General features: G+C 37.0%; 5 protein-coding genes across 7 annotated transcripts in view; 3 read left to right on the forward strand and 2 right to left on the reverse strand.

Moving 5' to 3' along the window:
• The window catches only part of LOC104762541 (protein CHROMATIN REMODELING 24), a 7,991-nt gene extending 5,342 nt beyond the window's left edge, over positions 1-2,649 (reverse strand). The window contains exons 1-6 of the mRNA XM_010485858.2: positions 2,332-2,649; positions 2,103-2,231; positions 856-1,865; positions 649-779; positions 510-564; positions 132-260 (exon numbers count right to left, since the gene is read on the reverse strand). Coding sequence (XP_010484160.1) covers positions 132-260; positions 510-564; positions 649-779; positions 856-1,865; positions 2,103-2,231; positions 2,332-2,443 — 1,566 coding nt within the window. The 5' untranslated portion in view covers positions 2,444-2,649. The remainder of the gene's footprint in view (positions 1-131; positions 261-509; positions 565-648; positions 780-855; positions 1,866-2,102; positions 2,232-2,331) is intronic.
• On the forward strand, positions 3,751-16,948 carry LOC104763660 (DNA polymerase delta catalytic subunit). Its single transcript, XM_019240443.1, has 31 exons — positions 3,751-4,232; positions 4,321-4,431; positions 4,533-4,639; positions 4,730-4,889; positions 4,976-5,171; positions 5,267-5,402; positions 5,490-5,627; positions 5,848-5,925; positions 6,102-6,193; positions 6,347-6,413; positions 6,502-6,573; positions 6,649-6,735; positions 7,237-7,356; positions 7,440-7,538; positions 7,653-7,760; positions 7,862-7,957; positions 8,092-8,157; positions 8,256-8,312; positions 8,440-8,502; positions 14,287-14,311; positions 14,393-14,472; positions 14,570-14,683; positions 14,830-14,944; positions 15,006-15,178; positions 15,312-15,383; positions 15,625-15,699; positions 15,793-15,882; positions 15,968-16,128; positions 16,348-16,415; positions 16,488-16,575; positions 16,695-16,948. Exons 1-31 carry the CDS (start codon positions 4,073-4,075, stop codon positions 16,780-16,782), a joined length of 3,162 nt encoding a protein of 1,053 aa, XP_019095988.1. The 5' UTR covers positions 3,751-4,072; the 3' UTR covers positions 16,783-16,948.
• On the forward strand, positions 10,789-14,086 carry LOC104762542 (DNA polymerase delta catalytic subunit-like). The gene is made up of 15 exons (XM_019240444.1): positions 10,789-10,879; positions 11,014-11,079; positions 11,178-11,234; positions 11,362-11,460; positions 11,531-11,610; positions 11,708-11,821; positions 11,968-12,082; positions 12,144-12,316; positions 12,450-12,521; positions 12,763-12,837; positions 12,931-13,020; positions 13,106-13,266; positions 13,486-13,553; positions 13,626-13,713; positions 13,833-14,086. Exons 5-15 carry the CDS (start codon positions 11,539-11,541, stop codon positions 13,918-13,920), a joined length of 1,116 nt encoding a protein of 371 aa, XP_019095989.1. The 5' UTR covers positions 10,789-10,879; positions 11,014-11,079; positions 11,178-11,234; positions 11,362-11,460; positions 11,531-11,538; the 3' UTR covers positions 13,921-14,086.
• LOC104762543 (E3 ubiquitin-protein ligase RGLG2-like) lies at positions 16,956-19,579 on the reverse strand. Of its 3 annotated transcripts, none has more exons than XM_010485861.2 (11): positions 19,489-19,579; positions 19,085-19,163; positions 18,895-18,979; positions 18,660-18,800; positions 18,456-18,569; positions 18,184-18,361; positions 18,000-18,105; positions 17,798-17,916; positions 17,527-17,674; positions 17,375-17,431; positions 16,956-17,264 (listed from the first exon to the last, which is right to left on the reverse strand). In XM_010485861.2, the coding sequence occupies exons 1-11, from the start codon at positions 19,536-19,538 to the stop codon at positions 17,181-17,183; spliced, it is 1,161 nt and encodes a 386-aa protein (XP_010484163.1). In that variant the 5' UTR covers positions 19,539-19,579; the 3' UTR covers positions 16,956-17,180. The 3 variants fall into 3 exon arrangements, with proteins under 3 accessions (XP_010484163.1, XP_010484162.1, XP_010484164.1); XM_010485860.2 differs by having other exon boundaries at positions 17,527-17,677; XM_010485862.2 differs by lacking the exon at positions 19,489-19,579 and adding an exon at positions 19,277-19,482 and having other exon boundaries at positions 17,527-17,677.
• LOC104762546 (SAL1 phosphatase) lies at positions 20,098-22,325 on the forward strand. Its single transcript, XM_010485864.2, has 7 exons — positions 20,098-20,349; positions 20,599-20,674; positions 20,803-20,876; positions 20,975-21,180; positions 21,293-21,608; positions 21,704-21,857; positions 21,945-22,325. Exons 1-7 carry the CDS (start codon positions 20,128-20,130, stop codon positions 22,112-22,114), a joined length of 1,218 nt encoding a protein of 405 aa, XP_010484166.1. The 5' UTR covers positions 20,098-20,127; the 3' UTR covers positions 22,115-22,325.

Consider the following 23,620-nt stretch of genomic DNA (forward strand, 5'->3'; position numbering starts at 1 on the left):
AAAAAAGTCAAAACCTACACTAGTGGTAACATCTTTGTGCTTGATAGATAATAGTGCATACACATTATACCAACTAATTAGTGCAGAGAGTTAGAGATGTTACAAATAATAAAAGATTGAAATGTGTTTACCTCGTCCAGAATCATGTAATCCCATTTGATTCCATCCTCGTCATCCTCATCAGTATAATGGTCGTCACCTTGCAAAGCCTTTGTATTGTTCCGTACGATATCATAGGTTGTTAGAAGAACACCTTTACCCTACAAAAGTTAGAGATATCCAAGTTGAAAACCCATACCATTTCTCAAAACAACCAACATTTAACTCTGTATTTATCAGTTTAATCATTTAAAAGCAATATGAAGATATGCTTGTATACAAATAGAAATGATATACTACAGGAAAGGGTAACAGAGTAACAAATCAAGTCAAATGTAAATGAATTGTAACTGCATAGTTAAAGGTATCAGTGAAATCTCTCAGATAACAATGGAAGAAAGAACATGAACCTGCAGAACGTGGTGGAGGTCATATTCCCGGGCTTTTGTCGAAGTGCCATAGTATCTGTAAAAGGGAAAGAAAGACAATCAGTATCACTATATCTATAAAAACTACTTCAGTATATCACTCAAAGAAAATCGCTCTTACTCCCTAGTCATTCGTGAAAGTCCTACAGTAGCTAGTTCTTTCATCCAGTGAGGCAGCAAGGTTTTTGGGGCCACTATCAAAGCACGCTTGATGAGTTTGGAGTTGAACAAACCAGCAAGAAAACTACAGATCTGCAATCCAAATAAACAAAAATCAAAGATACAAAATTGTTAACAAGAAAAAAGTGCAGGTTGCAGATTTCCTTACCTGCATAGTTTTACCTAACCCCATATCATCTCCAAGTATTCCACCTTTCTCTTGTGTATGCAACGACCAAAGCCACTTCAGCCCTTCCCTCTGATGTGGATATAACATTGTTGCAATCTTTCCAGGCAATGTGTAAGATAAGTTGAGGGCAGTAAAAGTGATAGACCCTTCATCCTCCAACAATCTCTCATCATAACCATGTCTTTCGGTGTTGTGAGACCGAGCTGGCTTTTTAGGCTTTCCAGGATGAATTTTCATTTCAGCTGCCTTTTCCCCAGTCAAAATGACACATTCATCATCATCATCATCCTCGTCTAAGTCTCTTAGCTTGGCGGCATTCGACTGTCCGACTGTTCTTAGCTTCGCACTTGCCTCTATATGCCTAGTAGTCTTCAGACTTTGGCCGACTTCTTTGTGTTTTCCCTTCCCACGGTCAAGATTGTATCCCTGCCTATTATCTTCAGACTTATCGTAAAAGTGCTGTCCAGAAAATGAGTTTAGCTTTCCAACATTCGAAACTCTTTCTTCCCATTCGCTCGAAAACTCATCACTTGTTTCCTCTTCCCGGATGGCAACAGCAGCATAGCCTTGCTTGTCCTTGAGACTATCAACGCCAGCATTACATGTGGTAACTACATCTGACGAGGACTTGGACAGATCTGATATAAAGGAAAACGAGGAATTGGCGTCCTCAAAATCAAGATTATCAACCTGGGTCTTATTAACTCCACCGGCATCAAAATCATTGCTCTGGTTAACTTTCTTCTTCTGAATGGACATTGTCCCAAGCTTAGAGGTGAGGTCATCCAAAATATCCATGATCTCGTTCCTTCCTCCCCCATCTTGTCTTTCCTCTTTTTGCTTCAACTGAGGTGAGGGCGAAGCGAAGTCTGTGATTATGGAAAAGTTAGGCTCCTCAGCCAGCTGTGTCTTAGCTTCCTCTGATTCATCCCAAGATGTGAAATCGTTCCCAGCTCCAGCGCTCTCGAGTGATGATGAATCCCCTTTAGCTGGTTGAAACATGATTTAAAGACAAACGGAATCGAGTAAACAAGACGCAATTTAGTAATAACAACTGTAAAAGAAGGAAAGATCAAACAAAAACCCAGATTTCGAAAAACCCTAATTTCAAATTAAAGCTAGTAGAGAACAAAATCGAAATACATCAATCGATAGGAATACTCAGTTCATTCGGTAAACGGAGAGAAACGGGTGACAAAAAAAAACCCTAAAAATCAGGTCAGTACCTGGGGAATCGTCGAAATCGACCAAATCAGGATCTTCGTCATCTAAATCAGATAAGTCTTCCTTAGGCAAGGCCTTGCAGAGACGACGTCGTCCAGCAAGCTTAATCATGGTCTTGTTCGTTTCTCCATCTGAAACCCCCAAAAAAAAAAAAACTCAAAAATCAAAATCGGAGACAGAAACGAATCAGAAACCACAGACCAAACACAATAGAGGAGAGAATAATCGTACGGGAAGAAGAGGAAAGCTGTTTAGGAGGCGCAGAAAGATCCTGTAGGATACTATAGTGTCGATCGTTCAAGCTCTGAGGTTTTCTTCTATGGCTGGCCGTATTTTCTGCCATTGCTTACAACACTGATTTGTGGAGATGAGTTTTGTGTTTTCGCAAGGATCGATCGATTCCAAATAAATCGAGAGAGACAGAAGTCTGAGAATAAGAAGAAGAAGAAGAAGACGAAGAGAATGTTTGGAATCCCGCCTTTCCTCTTATTTTTTGAAATTTGAAGATTTTCTCAGTTTCCGATACAAATGGCTCTCTCTCTCTCTCTCTCTAACCCTCTGATTTAACCTAAAAAGAAAATAATTATTTTGGTTTTTTTTTTTTTGTGAACAAAATATTAATTTATTTCCTTTTTTGTAAAACACAATATTTAAAATAAAAAATTTGTTATGGTGGTGGAATCACATCGTTTCCATTTATTTTTTGCGTTGTTGTTACAAAAGAAAAAGGGAAATTTGGTTGCTAAACGATAGGAACAAAACAAGCATAGTAGTGGTACATTTTTCCTTTTGATTTATTCAACTGATTTAAAAAATATTATAACTTGTAATTTGTAAAGAATCAATCTACGTAAAAGCTCAAAGAGAGACTTCTCAAAATTGATAGTTTGAACTTTGAAGTGGAACTCGAGGAGACCGAGTGTGTGTGGATATCTATGTGGAACAGAGGTGAGGCGTTTCCGCATTGTTCCTAATCTATTTTCAAGTTTTCATCGGTAAAGATGGCTTTGGATGATGTTGAGGTGTGATTAATCTTATCTATACCTAATAATGTTATTGCAAAAGTTTTGAGAATGGCTTTGGATGAGAGCTTCATTCCTTAATATGATGATTGAGCCTAGTACTACTAGTAATTAGTTACCATATCGAGAGCGATTTGGAGTAATACCTCCTTGGTAACAACCAATATCGATATAACAATATAGATCCGGCCTGAGAGATGATATATGCATGTTGTAATCGTGCTTTTGGCATAAAACCAAGATCCACTAATGAATGTTCGAATAGTAGACGTCCATGAGTCAATAGAAGAAATGTGTCATGATTCATCCCTAAAGGAGAGGTTAAAGACCGGATAAACAATGAATGAACAACGATTCAGTTTATATAATACGATAGAGCTCTCTGATAAGATTATCTCTATTGATCTACAATTATTCGTATTTTCTTTGAGATCAAATTTCATACGTTTTTTTGGCANAAAAAAAAAAAAAAAAAAAAAAAAAAAACTTCATACATACTTTAGAAGAAGCACTTAAACATTTTGGTCATCAGATTAAATTCAAAATAATTGCGACCACAAAACAAAGTTTTTAAAAACGATTTCGTTGTCTAGGCCCTAGGGACTTGAGGAAAAAATTCCCAAATTAAAATCTTGTCACATTAAAAACATGGCGTCTCTCTCTCTCTCTCTCTCTCTAGTCTCACTCTCACAGAGCAAAACCCTTAAAACTGGCGGGAATTTTACTCACAGTAGTCTCTTTACTCTCAATTTCTTCTTCTCTCAGACCTTCGCGTGAGCTCTTACTCACACGTTCTTCTTCATCTTTTCCCGCTCACCCAAAGACATGAAAAAGGCGGCGGCAATTCCAAAAAGCGACCGCCTCCGTCAAATCCCCCACCGGCGGTGAAGCATCGAGCCACCGGTAATTCAACACCATCTCCGGCCATCGGAACCCTAGAAGATGAATTTATGGTGGAAGAAGACGTGTTTCTGGACGAGACTCTCTTGTACGGCGAAGACGACGAAGAATCCCTAATTATCCGTGATATTGAGGAGCGTGAATCGCGTTCTTCCGCTTGGGCTCGACCTCCGCTCTCACCTGCTTATGTATCAAATTCGCAGAGTATCAGTTGAGTGTTTTCTTAATTCGTCTTTGGGTTTCTTCATCTTGTGGTTTTGCTTGCGAAATTGCTGAAACTCTTCGATTTATGTTATAGTTTTCCAACAACTGGAGATTGACTCAATAGTTTCGGAGACTCATAAGGAGCTGTTACCGGGTTCCTCAGGGCAAGCTCCAATCATTAGGATGTTTGGGGTTACCAAAGAAGGTTAGTGTTTTCAACTCGTTTTCTGCTCTTTGTTCAAAACACACTGACCTGGGAAAAACGAGTTCGTTGGATCTGAGCTTACATTTGTGGTTTGTTTTCAGGTAACAGTGTCTGTTGCTTTGTTCATGGATTTGAGCCCTACTTCTACATTGCTTGCCCTCCTGGTATGGGACCTGACGATATTTCTCAATTCCATCAGACTCTCGAGGTATTTACTGTGCAAGCCTGATAAATGTCTGAGAATTTTGTTCTTTTGATATCCCTGGTTTTGTTTTAAAGCTCATTTTGACTCATTCAGGGAAGGATGAGGGAGTCCAATAAAAATGCAAAGGTCCCGAAGTTTGTCCGTCGTATAGAAATGGTGCAGAAAAGAAGCATTATGTATTACCAACAGCAAAAATCCCAAAATTTTCTGAAGATTACAGTTGCATTGCCGACTATGGTGGCTAGCTGTCGCGGTATATGACTCCCAAATGTTTGTGCTTCATGAGTCGTCTACTATCTCCTTTACTGATTTTTGTCATTGCAATGATTTAATTGGTAGGTATCCTTGATAGAGGCTTACAAATTGATGGATTGGGTATGAAGAGCTTCCAAACATTTGAGAGCAATATTCTTTTCGTTCTACGTTTCATGGTTGATCGTGATATTGTCGGAGGAAATTGGATTGAAGTACCTACTGGGAAATATAAGAAGAACGCAAGAACTTTGTCATACTGCCAGTTGGAGTTCCATTGCCTGTATCCTCATCTGAATTTATTTCCTGGGGCAAGAATTTGTTTATCTAGTAACATATCCTATTTTATGTCGTTGCTTTCTTTAACATGGGGTTTAGGTACTCAGATCTAATCAGTCATGCTGCAGAAGGTGAATACTCAAAAATGGCTCCCTTCCGTGTACTAAGTTTTGATATTGAGTGCGCAGGTCGTAAAGGACACTTTCCTGAGGCTAAGCATGATCCTGTAATCCAGGTTAGCTGTTTTTGTTATATTATGATATCCCTATTTGTTATTTCTGTTCGCATTCCTTTTGAAACGACATTCTCTTTGCTTTTCTAGATAGCGAACCTTGTTACTCTTCAGGGAGAGGATCACCCATTTGTACGCAATGTCATGACTCTTAAGTCATGTGCTCCAATCGTAGGCGTAGATGTCATGTCTTTTGAAACAGAAAGAGAAGTCTTGCTTGCTTGGAGGGTACTGTTTTCTTTCTATCCTCTTTCATTCTGATATGTGCATTAGTTTCTCTTTATCTGTTTTTGGCACCTTCGCTTGCAAAAGTAAGTTCTATTACAGTTTCATAAATCTGGGAAGACTCCGTGAAAAAGATTTAGTAAACTTTATGTTGCCACTGCAATATTGTTGTGGGCTTAGTGAAGCATGTTTTCTGCTGATGTATAAGATGTATTGGCTGCAGGATTTGATTCGTGATGTTGATCCTGATATCATCATTGGTTATAACATCTGCAAATTCGATTTACCTTACCTGATTGAGGTACTTGAAGATTATCTTTTACTTTTATTGACAAATTATTATCACCTATGGTTAGCAGAAGCGTGCTTTTCATTCTCATAGCATTCTATATGTATTATTCCTATGCGCCGCTGTGCTGTATGGTGTATATGTGATGAATCTATTACCTATAAAATATTCTGTTTTTTGATTCTCAGAGAGCTGCAACACTGGGAATAGAGGAATTTCCTCTTCTTGGTCGTGTAAAGAACAGTAGGGTCCGGGTCAGAGACTCAACATTTTCATCGAGGTGATGTAGGAGTAACTGGTTGCTTGCTAATTTCCCTCACTTTCTTCTTTATTCTTTCTGTTATGCTTCGTACTTTTTGTGGCTCATGAGTTCTCCAACCTCGCATGTTATGATATCATATTGCTTTCCATATTAATTTGTGCCATGTTTCAGACAACAAGGGATAAGGGAAAGTAAAGAAACCACAATTGAAGGAAGATTTCAATTTGACCTTATTCAGGTTTCTGTCGTCAACAATCATTTAGGTTTAGTCATCCTTAGATTGTTTGTTTGTAACATCAACTTAACTCGTCATGTAATTATTGCAGGCAATACATAGAGACCACAAATTAAGTTCTTATTCGCTGAATTCTGTCTCAGCTCACTTTCTTTCCGAGCAGGTGAAACCGAGTAATTATGTAGAATTGCTTGTTATTTCTATTTTTCCATGTGGCTTACCTGGTTGTCTTCTTCAGAAAGAGGATGTCCATCATTCTATAATAACTGATCTCCAAAATGGGAATGCGGAAACCAGGAGGCGTCTTGCTGTTTATTGTTTGAAGGTACTTTAGTTTATTCTGGAGTATTGCTGCCTTTGTCCTGTTGCATTGCCTGTTATTACACAAATTTAAGATTTTCTAACTAGCTATCAAGCTTGTCTAACTACCTCAAATTCCTATTGCATGTTGTCCAAGTCCCGCCCTTCCTAGTGTAAAAGATGAATATCGATGTGTTTATTATTCTTTTTTACTTCTCTCTGCTTATACTTGTGTACGTGTAGCAAGAGGACCCCTTGTAGATAAGGACATAGTAAAAAGCCTTACTTAACCATTTGGGTTCAAAGAAATGGATGCCCCTACCATTCATGAGGTTTTTGAGCATTATGAATGTGATGTAGGCTGGAAGGACTTTTGGCAATTGCTAGCGATATTAGTGACACATAGAATAATGTGTTTTGAAGGAAATGTGAAAGGATGTTCAGACACTAATTTTGTTCTCTTTCTATTAATAGTCCAGCAACTGAATACTAAAAGAAGTCACCACGTTCCTCTTTGCTGTTACAGGATGCATATCTCCCTCAGAGGCTTCTGGACAAACTGATGTTTATATATAATTATGTCGAAATGGCTCGTGTAACTGGTGTCCCTATTTCCTTCCTTCTTGCTAGAGGACAGAGTATCAAGGTATTTCTCAACTAATAGTTTCTGGATATGTTTTTCAGTTTACTAAGGTGGCTTATATTTAGTGTCTCAAATATTGCTTCTAGGTTCTATCTCAGCTTCTTAGGAAAGCTAAACAGAAGAATCTGGTTCTTCCGAATGCTAAACAGTCAGGGTCCGAACAAGGAACTTATGAAGGCGCAACTGTAAGTTGGAAATTTACGGGTCTAACATTTATTTTTCGCCTGTCCTTTGTATTAGTTCAACACTTCCATTGTTCTGACATGTCTGCTGTTTTGGATGTTTCAAATGATATTCAGGTTTTAGAAGCAAGAACAGGTTTCTATGAAAAACCAATTGCAACTTTGGATTTTGCTTCACTGTACCCGTCAATTATGATGGCATATAATCTGTGCTACTGCACCTTGGTAATTCTTTTGATATTTCCGTTTTAACTGCTAGTTCTTTTATCATCTGTTGTTTATACACCTTCTTAATTTGGGAACATTCCATGTTCTTGTCTTTGAAGGTGACACCTGAAGATGTACGCAAACTGAATCTTCCACCTGAACATGTCACTAGAACTCCATCAGGGGAAACATTTGTTAAGCAGAGCTTGCAAAAGGTTGCGACATTTAGTTAAATTAACTATCCTCAAGTACCTCTAATCCTGTTGAATAATTTCTTCCAGGAAACACGACCAATTAATTAATTCAGGGACTACAACAGTTTATAAACAAAGCAAATAATCCATTTCAGGGTATACTTCCAGAAATTCTCGAAGAGCTTCTTACTGCCCGTAAAAGAGCCAAAGCAGATTTAAAGGTAACTAAACATTTGATCCTGAAGAAACTCTTGCAGTATGTGCTTACCTGTATACATGTTTCAATAACTACTATTGTAACTGGCATTTTCCATTTTAGGAGGCTAAGGATCCCCTTGCAAAGGCTGTTTTAGACGGTAGGCAGTTGGCATTGAAGGTGAACTTCTTACTGTCAATTTATATAACTTAGTCATTCAGAAAAATGATATTAATGTTCTGAAAATTTTGAACAATATTTCTCGTGTAAACTGCTCTTTTACATTTGCTTTCTATTGTTGTCTCAGATCAGTGCAAATTCTGTCTATGGGTTTACGGGAGCCACTATTGGGCAGTTACCATGCTTAGAAATATCCTCAAGTGTAACTAGCTATGGTATTTCTTTTGTAAGCACTGCAACTTTTCTAGACATGTACCCTTATAGGTTTATTCTGATTGATTTGTATCTTTCTGAAGGTCGTCAGATGATTGAACAAACGAAGAAACTTGTGGAAGATAAATTCACAACCCTAGGCGGGTATGAATACAATGCAGAGGTAAATTTTCAAATAATTACTTGTTGTATGGAAAAGACAGAGTGAAGTATATGTTTGTTCTTATATTTATTGAACTTGATGGATAATGACGTATTAGGTCATTTATGGAGACACGGATTCAGTCATGGTGCAATTTGGAGTATCGGATGTAGAAACTGCGATGAACTTGGGGAGGGAAGCTGCGGAACATATTAGCGGAGCTTTTATCAAAGTAAGTAACTTTTTTCTGCTAGGAGTATATCATAATCTTCTCCCTAATCCCTGGGGTAGAGGTACAAGATTACGTGATTTCTTGAAAACAAAATATAACAGGCTGAATCATTCTCTGTTTCTTGATTGTGTATGATGTCAATAAAGCCCATCAAATTGGAGTTTGAAAAGGTTTATTTCCCATATCTGCTGATTAACAAGAAGAGGTATGCTGGTTTGCTATGGACAAATCCTCAACAGTTTGACAAAATAGACACCAAAGGTAAATCTTTGTAATTTCACAGCTTCTCTCTTATTTATTTTCTGACTNACAGTCAGGGTCCGAACAAGGAACTTATGAAGGCGCAACTGTAAGTTGGAAATTTACGGGTCTAACATTTATTTTTCGCCTGTCCTTTGTATTAGTTCAACACTTCCATTGTTCTGACATGTCTGCTGTTTTGGATGTTTCAAATGATATTCAGGTTNTTGATAGAGATGTTCCAGGCGCAGCTGAGTATGTTAAGAAAACCATTTCAGATCTTCTCATGAACCGTATTGACTTATCACTTTTGGTGATTACAAAGGTAATATGCTGTTCTTGATTTCTTCATTTGATATTTGTATTGCTTGAAAGTGTATGGTCATGATTAAAGCCATCTGTGAAAACGAAAACAAGAATCAACTTATAATGCTCCTGATGTGTTTCTCAAATCATAGGGTCTAACGAAAGCAGGGGATGACTATGAAGTTAAATCAGCTCATGGTGAACTTGCTGAGCGCATGCGTAAGGTTTGTGGTACTTTTTATCTTTTTTCATCTATCATTGACATGATAAAGCATTTTCATTATGATAACTCTTGACCGTTTCCTTTCGTCAAGAAACATGTACAAATGTGTCTAGGGAGATTTTCATTCCTTCGTTCTTTTGGTGAATATATGTACCGAGGTTTCTCTGACGCTGAGATCTATTTTACGGTGTCTGATGACCTACCATGTGAAATATGACAGTGTTTGCTTTCATATGTGACAGAGGGATGCTGCTACAGCGCCAAATGTTGGGGATCGAGTGCCATATGTTATCATAAAAGCTGCGAAAGGTGCCAAGGTAGCTTTCATGTCAACCTTATATTTATAGTTTGTCATAAAATCTTGAGGTCATTTTCTTCTACCGTGCTTATGTCATTTTGATATCAAATAGGCTTATGAACGGTCAGAAGATCCTATCTACGTGCTACAGAATAACATCCCTATAGACCCAAATTACTACTTGGAGAATCAGATTAGCAAGGTCAGTTTGAAGTGGGGTTTGTCTATAAGTTTATTCTATACTCTCTATTCTGGTAATTGGAAGATAAAGCAGATGTTTTTTTCAGCCACTGCTTAGGATTTTTGAGCCAGTCTTGAAAAATGCTAGCAAGGAACTTCTCCACGGAAGTCACACTAGGTCAATATCAATTACTACTCCTTCAAACAGCGGCATAATGAAATTTGCTAAGAAACAACTGAGCTGTGTTGGCTGCAAAGTTCCGATCAGGTACATTGCGGTTCCTTGCCTACGTTATTGTTCATGTTCACTTTTGAAAAAAATTAGGATCCTGCAAGTTCAACGTGATCCTGGATTCTCAGTTCCTGATCTGTATTTGTTTCTATGACTTCCAAGTTCCTTATCATTTGATTGTTTGTTCTTGCAATCTTGTTTATCTGATTCCATATATGGTATCTGCTTATCAATTTTCACTTTAACTTGAAGCAGCAATGGAACACTATGCGCAAGTTGCAAGGGAAGAGAAGCCGAGTTGTACTGCAAAAACGTGTCTCAAGGTATGCTACCGTTATTCTCGTTTCTATAGACTTGATCTATCAGGAATATTTAAATACTTCGTGAAAAANCTTGTCTTTGAAGGTGACACCTGAAGATGTACGCAAACTGAATCTTCCACCTGAACATGTCACTAGAACTCCATCAGGGGAAACATTTGTTAAGCAGAGCTTGCAAAAGGTTGCGACATTTAGTTAAATTAACTATCCTCAAGTACCTCTAATCCTGTTGAATAATTTCTTCCAGGAAACACGACCAATTAATTAATTCAGGGACTACAACAGTTTATAAACAAAGCAAATAATCCATTTCAGGGTATACTTCCAGAAATTCTCGAAGAGCTTCTTACTGCCCGTAAAAGAGCCAAAGCAGATTTAAAGGTAACTAAACATTTGATCCTGAAGAAACTCTTGCAGTATGTGCTTACCTGTATACATGTTTCAATAACTACTATTGTAACTGGCATTTTCCATTTTAGGAGGCTAAGGATCCCCTTGCAAAGGCTGTTTTAGACGGTAGGCAGTTGGCATTGAAGGTGAACTTCTTACTGTCAATTTATATAACTTAGTCATTCAGAAAAATGATATTAATGTTCTGAAAATTTTGAACAATATTTCTCGTGTAAACTGCTCTTTTACATTTGCTTTCTATTGTTGTCTCAGATCAGTGCAAATTCTGTCTATGGGTTTACGGGAGCCACTATTGGGCAGTTACCATGCTTAGAAATATCCTCAAGTGTAACTAGCTATGGTATTTCTTTTGTAAGCACTGCAACTTTTCTAGACATGTACCCTTATAGGTTTATTCTGATTGATTTGTATCTTTCTGAAGGTCGTCAGATGATTGAACAAACGAAGAAACTTGTGGAAGATAAATTCACAACCCTAGGCGGGTATGAATACAATGCAGAGGTAAATTTTCAAATAATTACTTGTTGTATGGAAAAGACAGAGTGAAGTATATGTTTGTTCTTATATTTATTGAACTTGATGGATAATGACGTATTAGGTCATTTATGGAGACACGGATTCAGTCATGGTGCAATTTGGAGTATCGGATGTAGAAACTGCGATGAACTTGGGGAGGGAAGCTGCGGAACATATTAGCGGAGCTTTTATCAAAGTAAGTAACTTTTTTCTGCTAGGAGTATATCATAATCTTCTCCCTAATCCCTGGGGTAGAGGTACAAGATTACGTGATTTCTTGAAAACAAAATATAACAGGCTGAATCATTCTCTGTTTCTTGATTGTGTATGATGTCAATAAAGCCCATCAAATTGGAGTTTGATAAGGTTTATTTCCCATATCTGCTGATTAACAAGAAGAGGTATGCTGGTTTGCTATGGACAAATCCTCAACAGTTTGACAAAATAGACACCAAAGGTAAATCTTTGTAATTTCACAGCTTCTCTCTTATTTATTTTCTGACTAATATCTCTGGCAGGAATCGAGACAGTACGAAGAGATAATTGTTTACTGGTTAAGAACCTCGTAACTGAGAGTCTTAACAAAATACTTATTGATAGAGATGTTCCAGGCGCAGCTGAGTATGTTAAGAAAACCATTTCAGATCTTCTCATGAACCGTATTGACTTATCACTTTTGGTGATTACAAAGGTAATATGCTGTTCTTGATTTCTTCATTTGATATTTGTATTGCTTGAAAGTGTATGGTCATGATTAAAGCCATCTGTGAAAACGAAAACAAGAATCAACTTATAATGCTCCTGATGTGTTTCTCAAATCATAGGGTCTAACGAAAGCAGGGGATGACTATGAAGTTAAATCAGCTCATGGTGAACTTGCTGAGCGCATGCGTAAGGTTTGTGGTACTTTTTATCTTTTTTCATCTATCATTGACATGATAAAGCATTTTCATTATGATAACTCTTGACCGTTTCCTTTCGTCAAGAAACATGTACAAATGTGTCTAGGGAGATTTTCATTCCTTCGTTCTTTTGGTGAATATATGTACCGAGGTTTCTCTGACGCTGAGATCTATTTTACGGTGTCTGATGACCTACCATGTGAAATATGACAGTGTTTGCTTTCATATGTGACAGAGGGATGCTGCTACAGCGCCAAATGTTGGGGATCGAGTGCCATATGTTATCATAAAAGCTGCGAAAGGTGCCAAGGTAGCTTTCATGTCAACCTTATATTTATAGTTTGTCATAAAATCTTGAGGTCATTTTCTTCTACCGTGCTTATGTCATTTTGATATCAAATAGGCTTATGAACGGTCAGAAGATCCTATCTACGTGCTACAGAATAACATCCCTATAGACCCAAATTACTACTTGGAGAATCAGATTAGCAAGGTCAGTTTGAAGTGGGGTTTGTCTATAAGTTTATTCTATACTCTCTATTCTGGTAATTGGAAGATAAAGCAGATGTTTTTTTCAGCCACTGCTTAGGATTTTTGAGCCAGTCTTGAAAAATGCTAGCAAGGAACTTCTCCACGGAAGTCACACTAGGTCAATATCAATTACTACTCCTTCAAACAGCGGCATAATGAAATTTGCTAAGAAACAACTGAGCTGTGTTGGCTGCAAAGTTCCGATCAGGTACATTGCGGTTCCTTGCCTACGTTATTGTTCATGTTCACTTTTGAAAAAAATTAGGATCCTGCAAGTTCAACGTGATCCTGGATTCTCAGTTCCTGATCTGTATTTGTTTCTATGACTTCCAAGTTCCTTATCATTTGATTGTTTGTTCTTGCAATCTTGTTTATCTGATTCCATATATGGTATCTGCTTATCAATTTTCACTTTAACTTGAAGCAGCAATGGAACACTATGCGCAAGTTGCAAGGGAAGAGAAGCCGAGTTGTACTGCAAAAACGTGTCTCAAGGTATGCTACCGTTATTCTCGTTTCTATAGACTTGATCTATCAGGAATATTTAAATACTTCGTGAAAAATCAGTGGCGGACCTAGAAGAAGTTTTTGGGAGGCTGTGGACCCAGTGCCAGGAGTGTCAAGGCTCTCTCCATCAAGATGTCTTGTGCACCAGGTTTGCTTACATATCTTTCCAATATCTATATTAATAGATTTTTTCTTTCAATAGGTAATATTACCGTCATTTCTGACTTCTGATCCAACTTTATCATTATTTCTTATTGGTCTTGACAGTCGAGATTGCCCTATATTTTACCGGAGAATGAAAGCACAAAAAGACATGGCTGTGGCGAAGCAACAACTCGAACGTTGGAGCTTCTGAATAGAAGGTTGTTTTTAGCTCTCCATTGGTTTCTTTGCTGTTAAATCTTCCTTATGGTTTAGAACTTGTAGGTCTTAATAGGCTTTGAGATGTTATAAAAAGGACCTCTTTTGCTTCTTTGTACGTAGCTTTTGATTAATACAGAGTGAGAATTCGTTGTCTTGCATATCTCCTAGTTTCGGCAGGCTAAGAATTTTGGGAATTCTTTAAATCCACAGAACCTCACGGCCACTGCAATACATACGAATTACAACTCAAGATTTAGGTATTATTATTCTTCCGGTTGGACTGTACAAGGTGCTAACAAGTATGAACATGAATCTCAAGTGCGTAACCAGTTAACCATATGGCTTCNCATGCTTAGAAATATCCTCAAGTGTAACTAGCTATGGTATTTCTTTTGTAAGCACTGCAACTTTTCTAGACATGTACCCTTATAGGTTTATTCTGATTGATTTGTATCTTTCTGAAGGTCGTCAGATGATTGAACAAACGAAGAAACTTGTGGAAGATAAATTCACAACCCTAGGCGGGTATGAATACAATGCAGAGGTAAATTTTCAAATAATTACTTGTTGTATGGAAAAGACAGAGTGAAGTATATGTTTGTTCTTATATTTATTGAACTTGATGGATAATGACGTATTAGGTCATTTATGGAGACACGGATTCAGTCATGGTGCAATTTGGAGTATCGGATGTAGAAACTGCGATGAACTTGGGGAGGGAAGCTGCGGAACATATTAGCGGAGCTTTTATCAAAGTAAGTAACTTTTTTCTGCTAGGAGTATATCATAATCTTCTCCCTAATCCCTGGGGTAGAGGTACAAGATTACGTGATTTCTTGAAAACAAAATATAACAGGCTGAATCATTCTCTGTTTCTTGATTGTGTATGATGTCAATAAAGCCCATCAAATTGGAGTTTGATAAGGTTTATTTCCCATATCTGCTGATTAACAAGAAGAGGTATGCTGGTTTGCTATGGACAAATCCTCAACAGTTTGACAAAATAGACACCAAAGGTAAATCTTTGTAATTTCACAGCTTCTCTCTTATTTATTTTCTGACTAATATCTCTGGCAGGAATCGAGACAGTACGAAGAGATAATTGTTTACTGGTTAAGAACCTCGTAACTGAGAGTCTTAACAAAATACTTATTGATAGAGATGTTCCAGGCGCAGCTGAGTATGTTAAGAAAACCATTTCAGATCTTCTCATGAACCGTATTGACTTATCACTTTTGGTGATTACAAAGGTAATATGCTGTTCTTGATTTCTTCATTTGATATTTGTATTGCTTGAAAGTGTATGGTCATGATTAAAGCCATCTGTGAAAACGAAAACAAGAATCAACTTATAATGCTCCTGATGTGTTTCTCAAATCATAGGGTCTAACGAAAGCAGGGGATGACTATGAAGTTAAATCAGCTCATGGTGAACTTGCTGAGCGCATGCGTAAGGTTTGTGGTACTTTTTATCTTTTTTCATCTATCATTGACATGATAAAGCATTTTCATTATGATAACTCTTGACCGTTTCCTTTCGTCAAGAAACATGTACAAATGTGTCTAGGGAGATTTTCATTCCTTCGTTCTTTTGGTGAATATATGTACCGAGGTTTCTCTGACGCTGAGATCTATTTTACGGTGTCTGATGACCTACCATGTGAAATATGACAGTGTTTGCTTTCATATGTGACAGAGGGATGCTGCTACAGCGCCAAATGTTGGGGATCGAGTGCCATATGTTATCATAAAAGCTGCGAAAGGTGCCAAGGTAGCTTTCATGTCAACCTTATATTTATAGTTTGTCATAAAATCTTGAGGTCATTTTCTTCTACCGTGCTTATGTCATTTTGATATCAAATAGGCTTATGAACGGTCAGAAGATCCTATCTACGTGCTACAGAATAACATCCCTATAGACCCAAATTACTACTTGGAGAATCAGATTAGCAAGGTCAGTTTGAAGTGGGGTTTGTCTATAAGTTTATTCTATACTCTCTATTCTGGTAATTGGAAGATAAAGCAGATGTTTTTTTCAGCCACTGCTTAGGATTTTTGAGCCAGTCTTGAAAAATGCTAGCAAGGAACTTCTCCACGGAAGTCACACTAGGTCAATATCAATTACTACTCCTTCAAACAGCGGCATAATGAAATTTGCTAAGAAACAACTGAGCTGTGTTGGCTGCAAAGTTCCGATCAGGTACATTGCGGTTCCTTGCCTACGTTATTGTTCATGTTCACTTTTGAAAAAAATTAGGATCCTGCAAGTTCAACGTGATCCTGGATTCTCAGTTCCTGATCTGTATTTGTTTCTATGACTTCCAAGTTCCTTATCATTTGATTGTTTGTTCTTGCAATCTTGTTTATCTGATTCCATATATGGTATCTGCTTATCAATTTTCGATTTAACTTAAAGCAGCAATGGAACACTATGCGCAAGTTGCAAGGGAAGAGAAGCCGAGTTGTACTGCAAAAACGTGTCTCAAGGTATGCTACCGTTATTCTCGTTTCTATAGACTTGATCTATCAGGAATATTTAAATACTTCGTGAAAAATCAGTGGCGGACCTAGAAGAAGTTTTTGGGAGGCTGTGGACCCAGTGCCAGGAGTGTCAAGGCTCTCTCCATCAAGATGTCTTGTGCACCAGGTTTGCTTACATATCTTTCCAATATCTATATTAATAGATTTTTTCTTTCAATAGGTAATATTACCGTCATTTCTGACTTCTGATCCAACTTTATCATTATTTCTTATTGGTCTTGACAGTCGAGATTGCCCTATATTTTACCGGAGAATGAAAGCACAAAAAGACATGGCTGTGGCGAAGCAACAACTCGAACGTTGGAGCTTCTGAATAGAAGGTTGTTTTTAGCTCTCCATTGGTTTCTTTGCTGTTAAATCTTCCTTATGGTTTAGAACTTGTAGGTCTTAATAGGCTTTGAGATGTTATAAAAAGGACCTCTTTTGCTTCTTTGTACGTAGCTTTTGATTAATACAGAGTGAGAATTCGTTGTCTTGCATATCTCCTAGTTTCGGCAGGCTAAGAATTTTGGGAATTCTTTAAATCCACAGAACCTCACGGCCACTGCAATACATACGAATTACAACTCAAGATTTAGGTATTATTATTCTTCCGGTTGGACTGTACAAGGTGCTAACAAGTATGAACATGAATCTCAAGTGCGTAACCAGTTAACCATATGGCTTCTGCCTCATCTCTAGCGTCCTTGAGTTTCCCAGAGTTTTACTGAGTCAAGTGTACAGCCTTATCCTTGTTGTTATAGGCTGTCTGCACATTGGGCATGTTGTGACAACCACGCCGCATTCCTTGCATGTCTTCATTTGAAATTGAAAGCATCAGAAATGACACAAAACCAATCTGGAAGCAGCACAGTTCATAGAACATACAAAAGTGTACTTTTTTTTTGTTTGAAAATTTCACCTACCGTATGGCCGCAGCTAAAAGCCATGTCCTTGGGATTCGTTAAGCAAATCGGGCATACCTTATTTTTAAAAATGAATGTAAATCTCAGTATCAGAGTGTGTACTCATTGACAAAAAAGAGCCAATTAAGGCAAAAAAAAAAAAGAGAAATTACCGGAGTTGTAGCAGGAGCTGTTCTGTCACTTTTCTCTGCAGTTTCTGTCATAGGATGTGGCACCGATCTAACAGCATTGTCACGCTCTATAACCTCCGGTGGTGGGGGGAGTGGCTTATGGTGCAGATAAGAACTGCGCTCTGGCTTTCTACTGTTCACAAGCACAATCGTAGGTTGGTTTGATTTGCAACTTTTCAAGAATCTAATGCAATAAGACTACATAAACAGTGATACAGAAAATTTCCTAAGGTACAAACTTCACTCCACTTACTTGAGACTTAATGTGGCCTTGTATTGAAAAGGAATCTCCATGAGAGCCGCGAGTGCAAAAGCAGCCTCCTTTTTAGCCGCATCTTTGTGCTCCGACATTATCTTTGTGAAGTTTACAAACTGTAAAATGAAACAGAGTTTTTTCACGAATCGCTATATTCGGAAAATATGCAATTTCTATTCAGGGCTCTCTTATAATTTACCTGGAAGTTATCAAACTCACGGTGAGGGATATTGTCATCGAACTGTTTCATTGTGTCCCATGGTCCATCTCCTACTCCAACCAAGACGATTGACAATGGGTAATGGCTGGAATTTTATATCGAACATTAGTATGAAAATAAATACATGATCATGAAAATCTGAGCATATTGAATAGTTAGTTACCTAGCTGCCATTATAGAGTTCATAGTAGCTTCTTCCTGTGGACTAAGTCGACCAAGCGGAACATCTGGATTCCTTGTAACCTGACCATCTGCAATGATGACGAGAACATGGTATTGCATATTGTTCTGCTCAACTATGTTGATGGCAGCATCAATAACCGGTGCAAACGAGGTAGGACCTGTGCAGCAAAAACACAGATTAATCTTTACTATAAGAAGAGTAATAAATAAATAAACAAACCCTTATGATAAATTTGTAGTAAGAGAAATTACCAGATAACTTCAAATGTGGAACAATCTTTCTATATCGTTTAACAGCGTTTTCCAATCCTTGACAGCTTTTGTTCTCGGGATAAAAGCTGAATACATACTGATCGCGTGTTGTTGCTGCGGGAAGAGGAGGAATACATTAAAGTTAACCATTAAGAACTTTTCTGAATCTACTTCGTCTTGAAAGCAAGAAGTGAGAAAACTTACCATCCCCAAAACCGAAACAAGGTATAAGATCATCTTCATCAAAGGGAGACAAAGTACGGCCAATTATAGATATTGCTTGCTCGTATGGATTCTGTCTTTTACCAATGGCATGAAGGCTTTTTCTATTGAATGAGTATCTTCCTGCATCGACCGAGATTCGTAACAATTAACTAAAACCATTAAGTCGTCTCATCAACATGTGATGTGAAGCATTTTCTTAAAAATCAAAAATTACCTGTCCACTCATTACTCTTGGTAAAGTCAATTCCTAGTATCAGATTTGAAGATTCAAGTCCAGCTTCTCTCAAAGAAGTTATCACCTAATTTAGCAAAGTGCACAACAAGACACATCTTATCCAACTCATCACTTTGAAAAAAAAGATTCAAATCAAGAAATCAAGAAATAGATGGTGAAGTTATGAGACCTGATCCAAGCTGCTGAAATGATCAGCGATGTATGAAGGTTGCTGATTACTTTTATTTCCTCTGTTCATTGCAAAAACTCTGCAGCACAAGAACCTTTTTTACAAACCCCAATCTTATTGAGAAGAAAATAAACAAAAATCAGAATTTAAAAGCCACTGTTACAAGTGCCAAAGCATATATATATATTCAACCTGGAGTTTGTTGAAAACCCAAAAAGACTTCTTCTCACAGAATCTTTATTTATTTTTTTGTAAAAAGAAACTTTTTTTTTCTTCTGGAGATTATCTTCTTACAGAAGATTAGTTTATTGAAAAAGATGACACAAAAAGAGGAATATGAAGAAATATAAAAAAGGAAACACAAAGTGGGTTTTGTTGAATCTTGAAAGTTAGTGGAACGTGACCCCTTTGCTTGCGGCGGCAAATAATATTTTGCTCTCTCACACGCCATCATCAAAGCATCATCAATCTAGAATTTTTATTTGGTCTCTCTTCTGCGTCATTAATGATTTATCCAAAACCCAAAAAAACATATACAAGATTCACGTGGACTTGACCAAAGAAACAAAGATTCATGTAGACAACGTGGCAAAGCTGAAGTTTTTGTCCGAAGAAAATGATTTGGGCTTTTGATTCCCCACCAAAATAACAAACCCAGAACCACTTACTTGGGCTTTATCATAAAGCCTTTTTGTATATCTTCACCACCTATAAGTTCACCATGTTTCAATCACACCATCCACGTGCGAGTTTAGCCATTTTAGCCCAAAACTCAACAACCAATCTACGAACATCATTAAAGTTTTTGATTTTTATGATTTTCACCGTTTGTTCTTGTTCTTTCAGTTGGTACTACAGGGACCCTTAAAACCAACAGATTAATTTGGGTCTTTCTGATATATTTAAAATTTAGGGTTCCACTTAAGAGAATAAATAAATACAAGGGTGTACATGGGAAATTCAGAAAAGTAAAATAATAATTTCTCTGCAAATCAGAAAATGTGAAGACATATATTTATTTATCTTCTTGAAAAGGCGAAAAGATGTCAATAAATTGTTTTCGAATAGCCAAGGCTCCGCTTCAATCATTTGCATCAGTAAAGACGAGACCTAGAGATTCACCGAACCGTCTCGTTTCTGTATTCGGAATCAAGTCTTCTCCTCCTTCATTTGTTACTCTCAGAGTTATTTCATCATCGATGGCTTACGAGAAAGAGCTTGATGCTGCTAAGAAAGCTGCTTCACTCGCTGCTCGTCTCTGTCAGGTTAGGGTTCTTTCGTCTTTCTCAGCTTTCCCCCCCCCCCCCCCAAATTAATCATTACCCAGATTCTAAAGTTTGATTCTTTAGTGAACCCATTTTGTAATTTTCCTAATTTCGTTTGAAATGTTGTGTAATTGCATCTGTAATTGGGGTTAGGTTCTAGTGATATATAGTGTAATGATTCATTTGATTCTTTGCATTTCTTTGATTCTTTAACAGAATCTGACATTGTATGCTTTGGGTTTGTTTCAGAAAGTTCAAAAGGCTCTGTTGCAATCAGATGTTCAATCAAAATCTGATCAAAGTCCAGTGACCGTTGCTGATTATGGTTAGCTTATAACTGTACCTGTTTATAAAAGTTTCTCTCTTTGAATCTTACTGAGATTGTAAATGAAATTTCACATAGTTTGAGGTGGAAATATTCACGCTTTTAATATGTCTTGTGTTGAGTTTCAGGTTCACAAGCAGTTGTTAGTTTAGTGTTAGAAAAAGAGCTCAGTGCTGAACCCTTATCATTGGTGGCCGAAGAGGTGAAACAGCTTAACAACACTTTGCTTGTTTTCCCTCACATTGCTTATCTTTATGTCTTAGGAGTTAGGACTCGCATTGTCTTAAATTATCTATATAGGACTCAGGCGATCTACGCAAAGACGGTTCTCAGGATACTCTTGAGCGCATCACGAAACTCGTGAACGACACTTTGGCTACCGAGGAATCGTTTGATGGTTCTACTTTGTCCACAGATGATCTACTAAGAGCCATTGACTGTGGAACATCTGAAGGCGGTCCAAATGGTCGACACTGGGTCTTGGATCCTATTGATGGCACTAAGGGGTAAGTTTTAAAACTATCTACAACTCTTCTTATTTCAAAGAATGATTGGTAAAGTGATTGACTGTCATAGCAAATGTTATTTTCTGATACTGAGCTTGTTTGGTCATATTAGATTTCTGAGAGGAGATCAATACGCAGTAGCACTAGGATTGCTTGAGGAAGGGAAAGTAGTTTTAGGTGTGCTTGCTTGTCCAAACTTGCCATTAGCATCCATAGCTGGAGCCAACAACAACAACTCTTCATCCAATGAAATCGGATGTCTCTTCTTTGCTACGATTGGCTCAGGGACATATATGCAGCTCCTAGGTTCAAAATCTGCTCCCGTCAAAGTACAAGTCTCTAAGGTTGAGAATCCTGAAGAAGCATCGTTCTTCGAGTCATTTGAAGGAGCTCACTCTCTACACGGCTTATCCAGCTCCATTGCCAATGTAAATTGCATCTCTGTCCTGCCAAGTGATCCTAGTGAACAAACTATATTAATGTGCATCCATTTGATCGTGTTATTATCTTTTGTTATGTACAGAAACTCGGTGTCAAAGCACCACCTGTACGTATCGATAGCCAAGCAAAGTATGGAGCTTTATCTAGAGGAGATGGAGCTATATACTTACGGTTTCCTCATAAAGGATACCGTGAAAAGATTTGGGACCATGTCGCTGGTGCTATAGTTGTCACAGGTAACATAAAAATATTTTACTATATGTTACAACACCGATATGAGAATGTGATTTGATAATGAATGCAATTTTTGTTTGCGTGCGCAGAGGCGGGTGGGATTGTGACGGATGCAGGGGGAAAGCCACTGGATTTCTCGAAAGGGAAGTATCTAGATTTGGACACAGGCATAATCGTTGCTAATGAGAAGCTTATGCCACTGCTTTTGAAAGCAGTTCGTGAGTCCATAGCTGAGCAAGAGAAAGCGTCAGCTCTCTGATGATCCTTTCTTCTGTCCTTCTTTGTTTTCTTTACCAGTAGTAACTGTTGTCTTCACTTCCTTTCCAACCAAAACGAAACATGATGATAGTTTCGCGTTACACAAGTGAGAATTCTTCGATCTCTTGTTTTGGGCTAAGTATAATGGGCAGAAGAATGTTCTATAGTGTGGGGCAATAATATGGGCCGGAAAAGGCCTTTTAAGGTTTAAATGCACCGACGTGTCTAGAGCGCGTAGACTACTTTTCATCTAAATACCGAAGTAAGTAGAATCTTTCCATATATATAATAAATAATTTAAGTGTTTGGTGACATATAAAATACTTTTAATCCAAAAGAATAAAAAGCTGAAATTCGAGATTTTATTCCCAAGTAATATACCCATTCACGATGAAGGAGAAAGTAAATTATTTCATTATCTGGTCTAGTCAAACTAAAAAAAAAAAAAAAAATGGACGATTACAAATCTCAAATCTACACTAACTGCATATAATTTCATTTTAAATCTCATCAAAGATATTTTTATGTTAATGATATTTTTGTGTAACATGTTTGTTTTCAGCTTAAAGGTTTGACGAGACGGAGCCACACAAAAGTTCTCACGTCATTTACAATTATCTTAAAAAGCATATAAAAGAGGGAGAACCTATTCTCCTATCGGTCTTTAAAAGCATATAAAAAAAGTTTGTTTTAAAGTTAAACAAATACAACGAACCCAAAAATAATCATTTTGGTGATATGTAGAAATGAAAAGTAACAATCATAAACTATACTTACTCTGTTTTACAAAAAAATGTCTTTTAGAGAAAAAAAATTGTTTCACAAAGAATATCATTTTATATTTTTAATGTGTCTTTTAATGCTAAATTTTCTAATTTAGTCCTAAAACCAAAACTTATTTCATTAAAATTAAATCATTAACTACTTATTAAATAAAAGCAAACATGAATGATTCAACAGTTAGCTTTTTAATTTTTGTGGAATGTGTCAAATGACATTCTTTGTAAAACATAGAGAGTATTTTGTAAGAATTTCACCTCCAAAAAAGAAGCAAATATTACAATATTTACTACTGAAAAATATCTAAAAATAATAATAATATATATCTTTAAAAAAAATATAAAGAAAAATATCTCTCTTTGAAAGGAAAAATATCTTCCTATTGGCCCAAAATTCATTCTTGGATTGTTTATCTATTTATGTTTTTCATCTTTTGGATTTTATAACTTACTAAGATAAAAAAGACAATCTGCAGAATACAATAAAATTATACTAAATTTATAGAAAAAAAAGTAAGAATAATAATAATCTTACTTTTTTGGGTGAATGAAACTTTCATTTGTCTCTCTCTCTTAACGGTAGGAGACTACTATAGCCTTACTTTTCCACAACGGTAGAGAGATTGGAACAACATCTTTATTATTTTATTATATAACCTTACCAAAAAAAACTAAAAATTCAATAAAAAATTATTATTATCTATACGTACTATATAAATAAACCNAAA

The sequence above is a fragment of the Camelina sativa genome, chromosome 18 (assembly GCF_000633955.1).
Source record: "Camelina sativa cultivar DH55 chromosome 18, Cs, whole genome shotgun sequence".
NCBI lineage: Eukaryota > Viridiplantae > Streptophyta > Magnoliopsida > Brassicales > Brassicaceae > Camelina > Camelina sativa.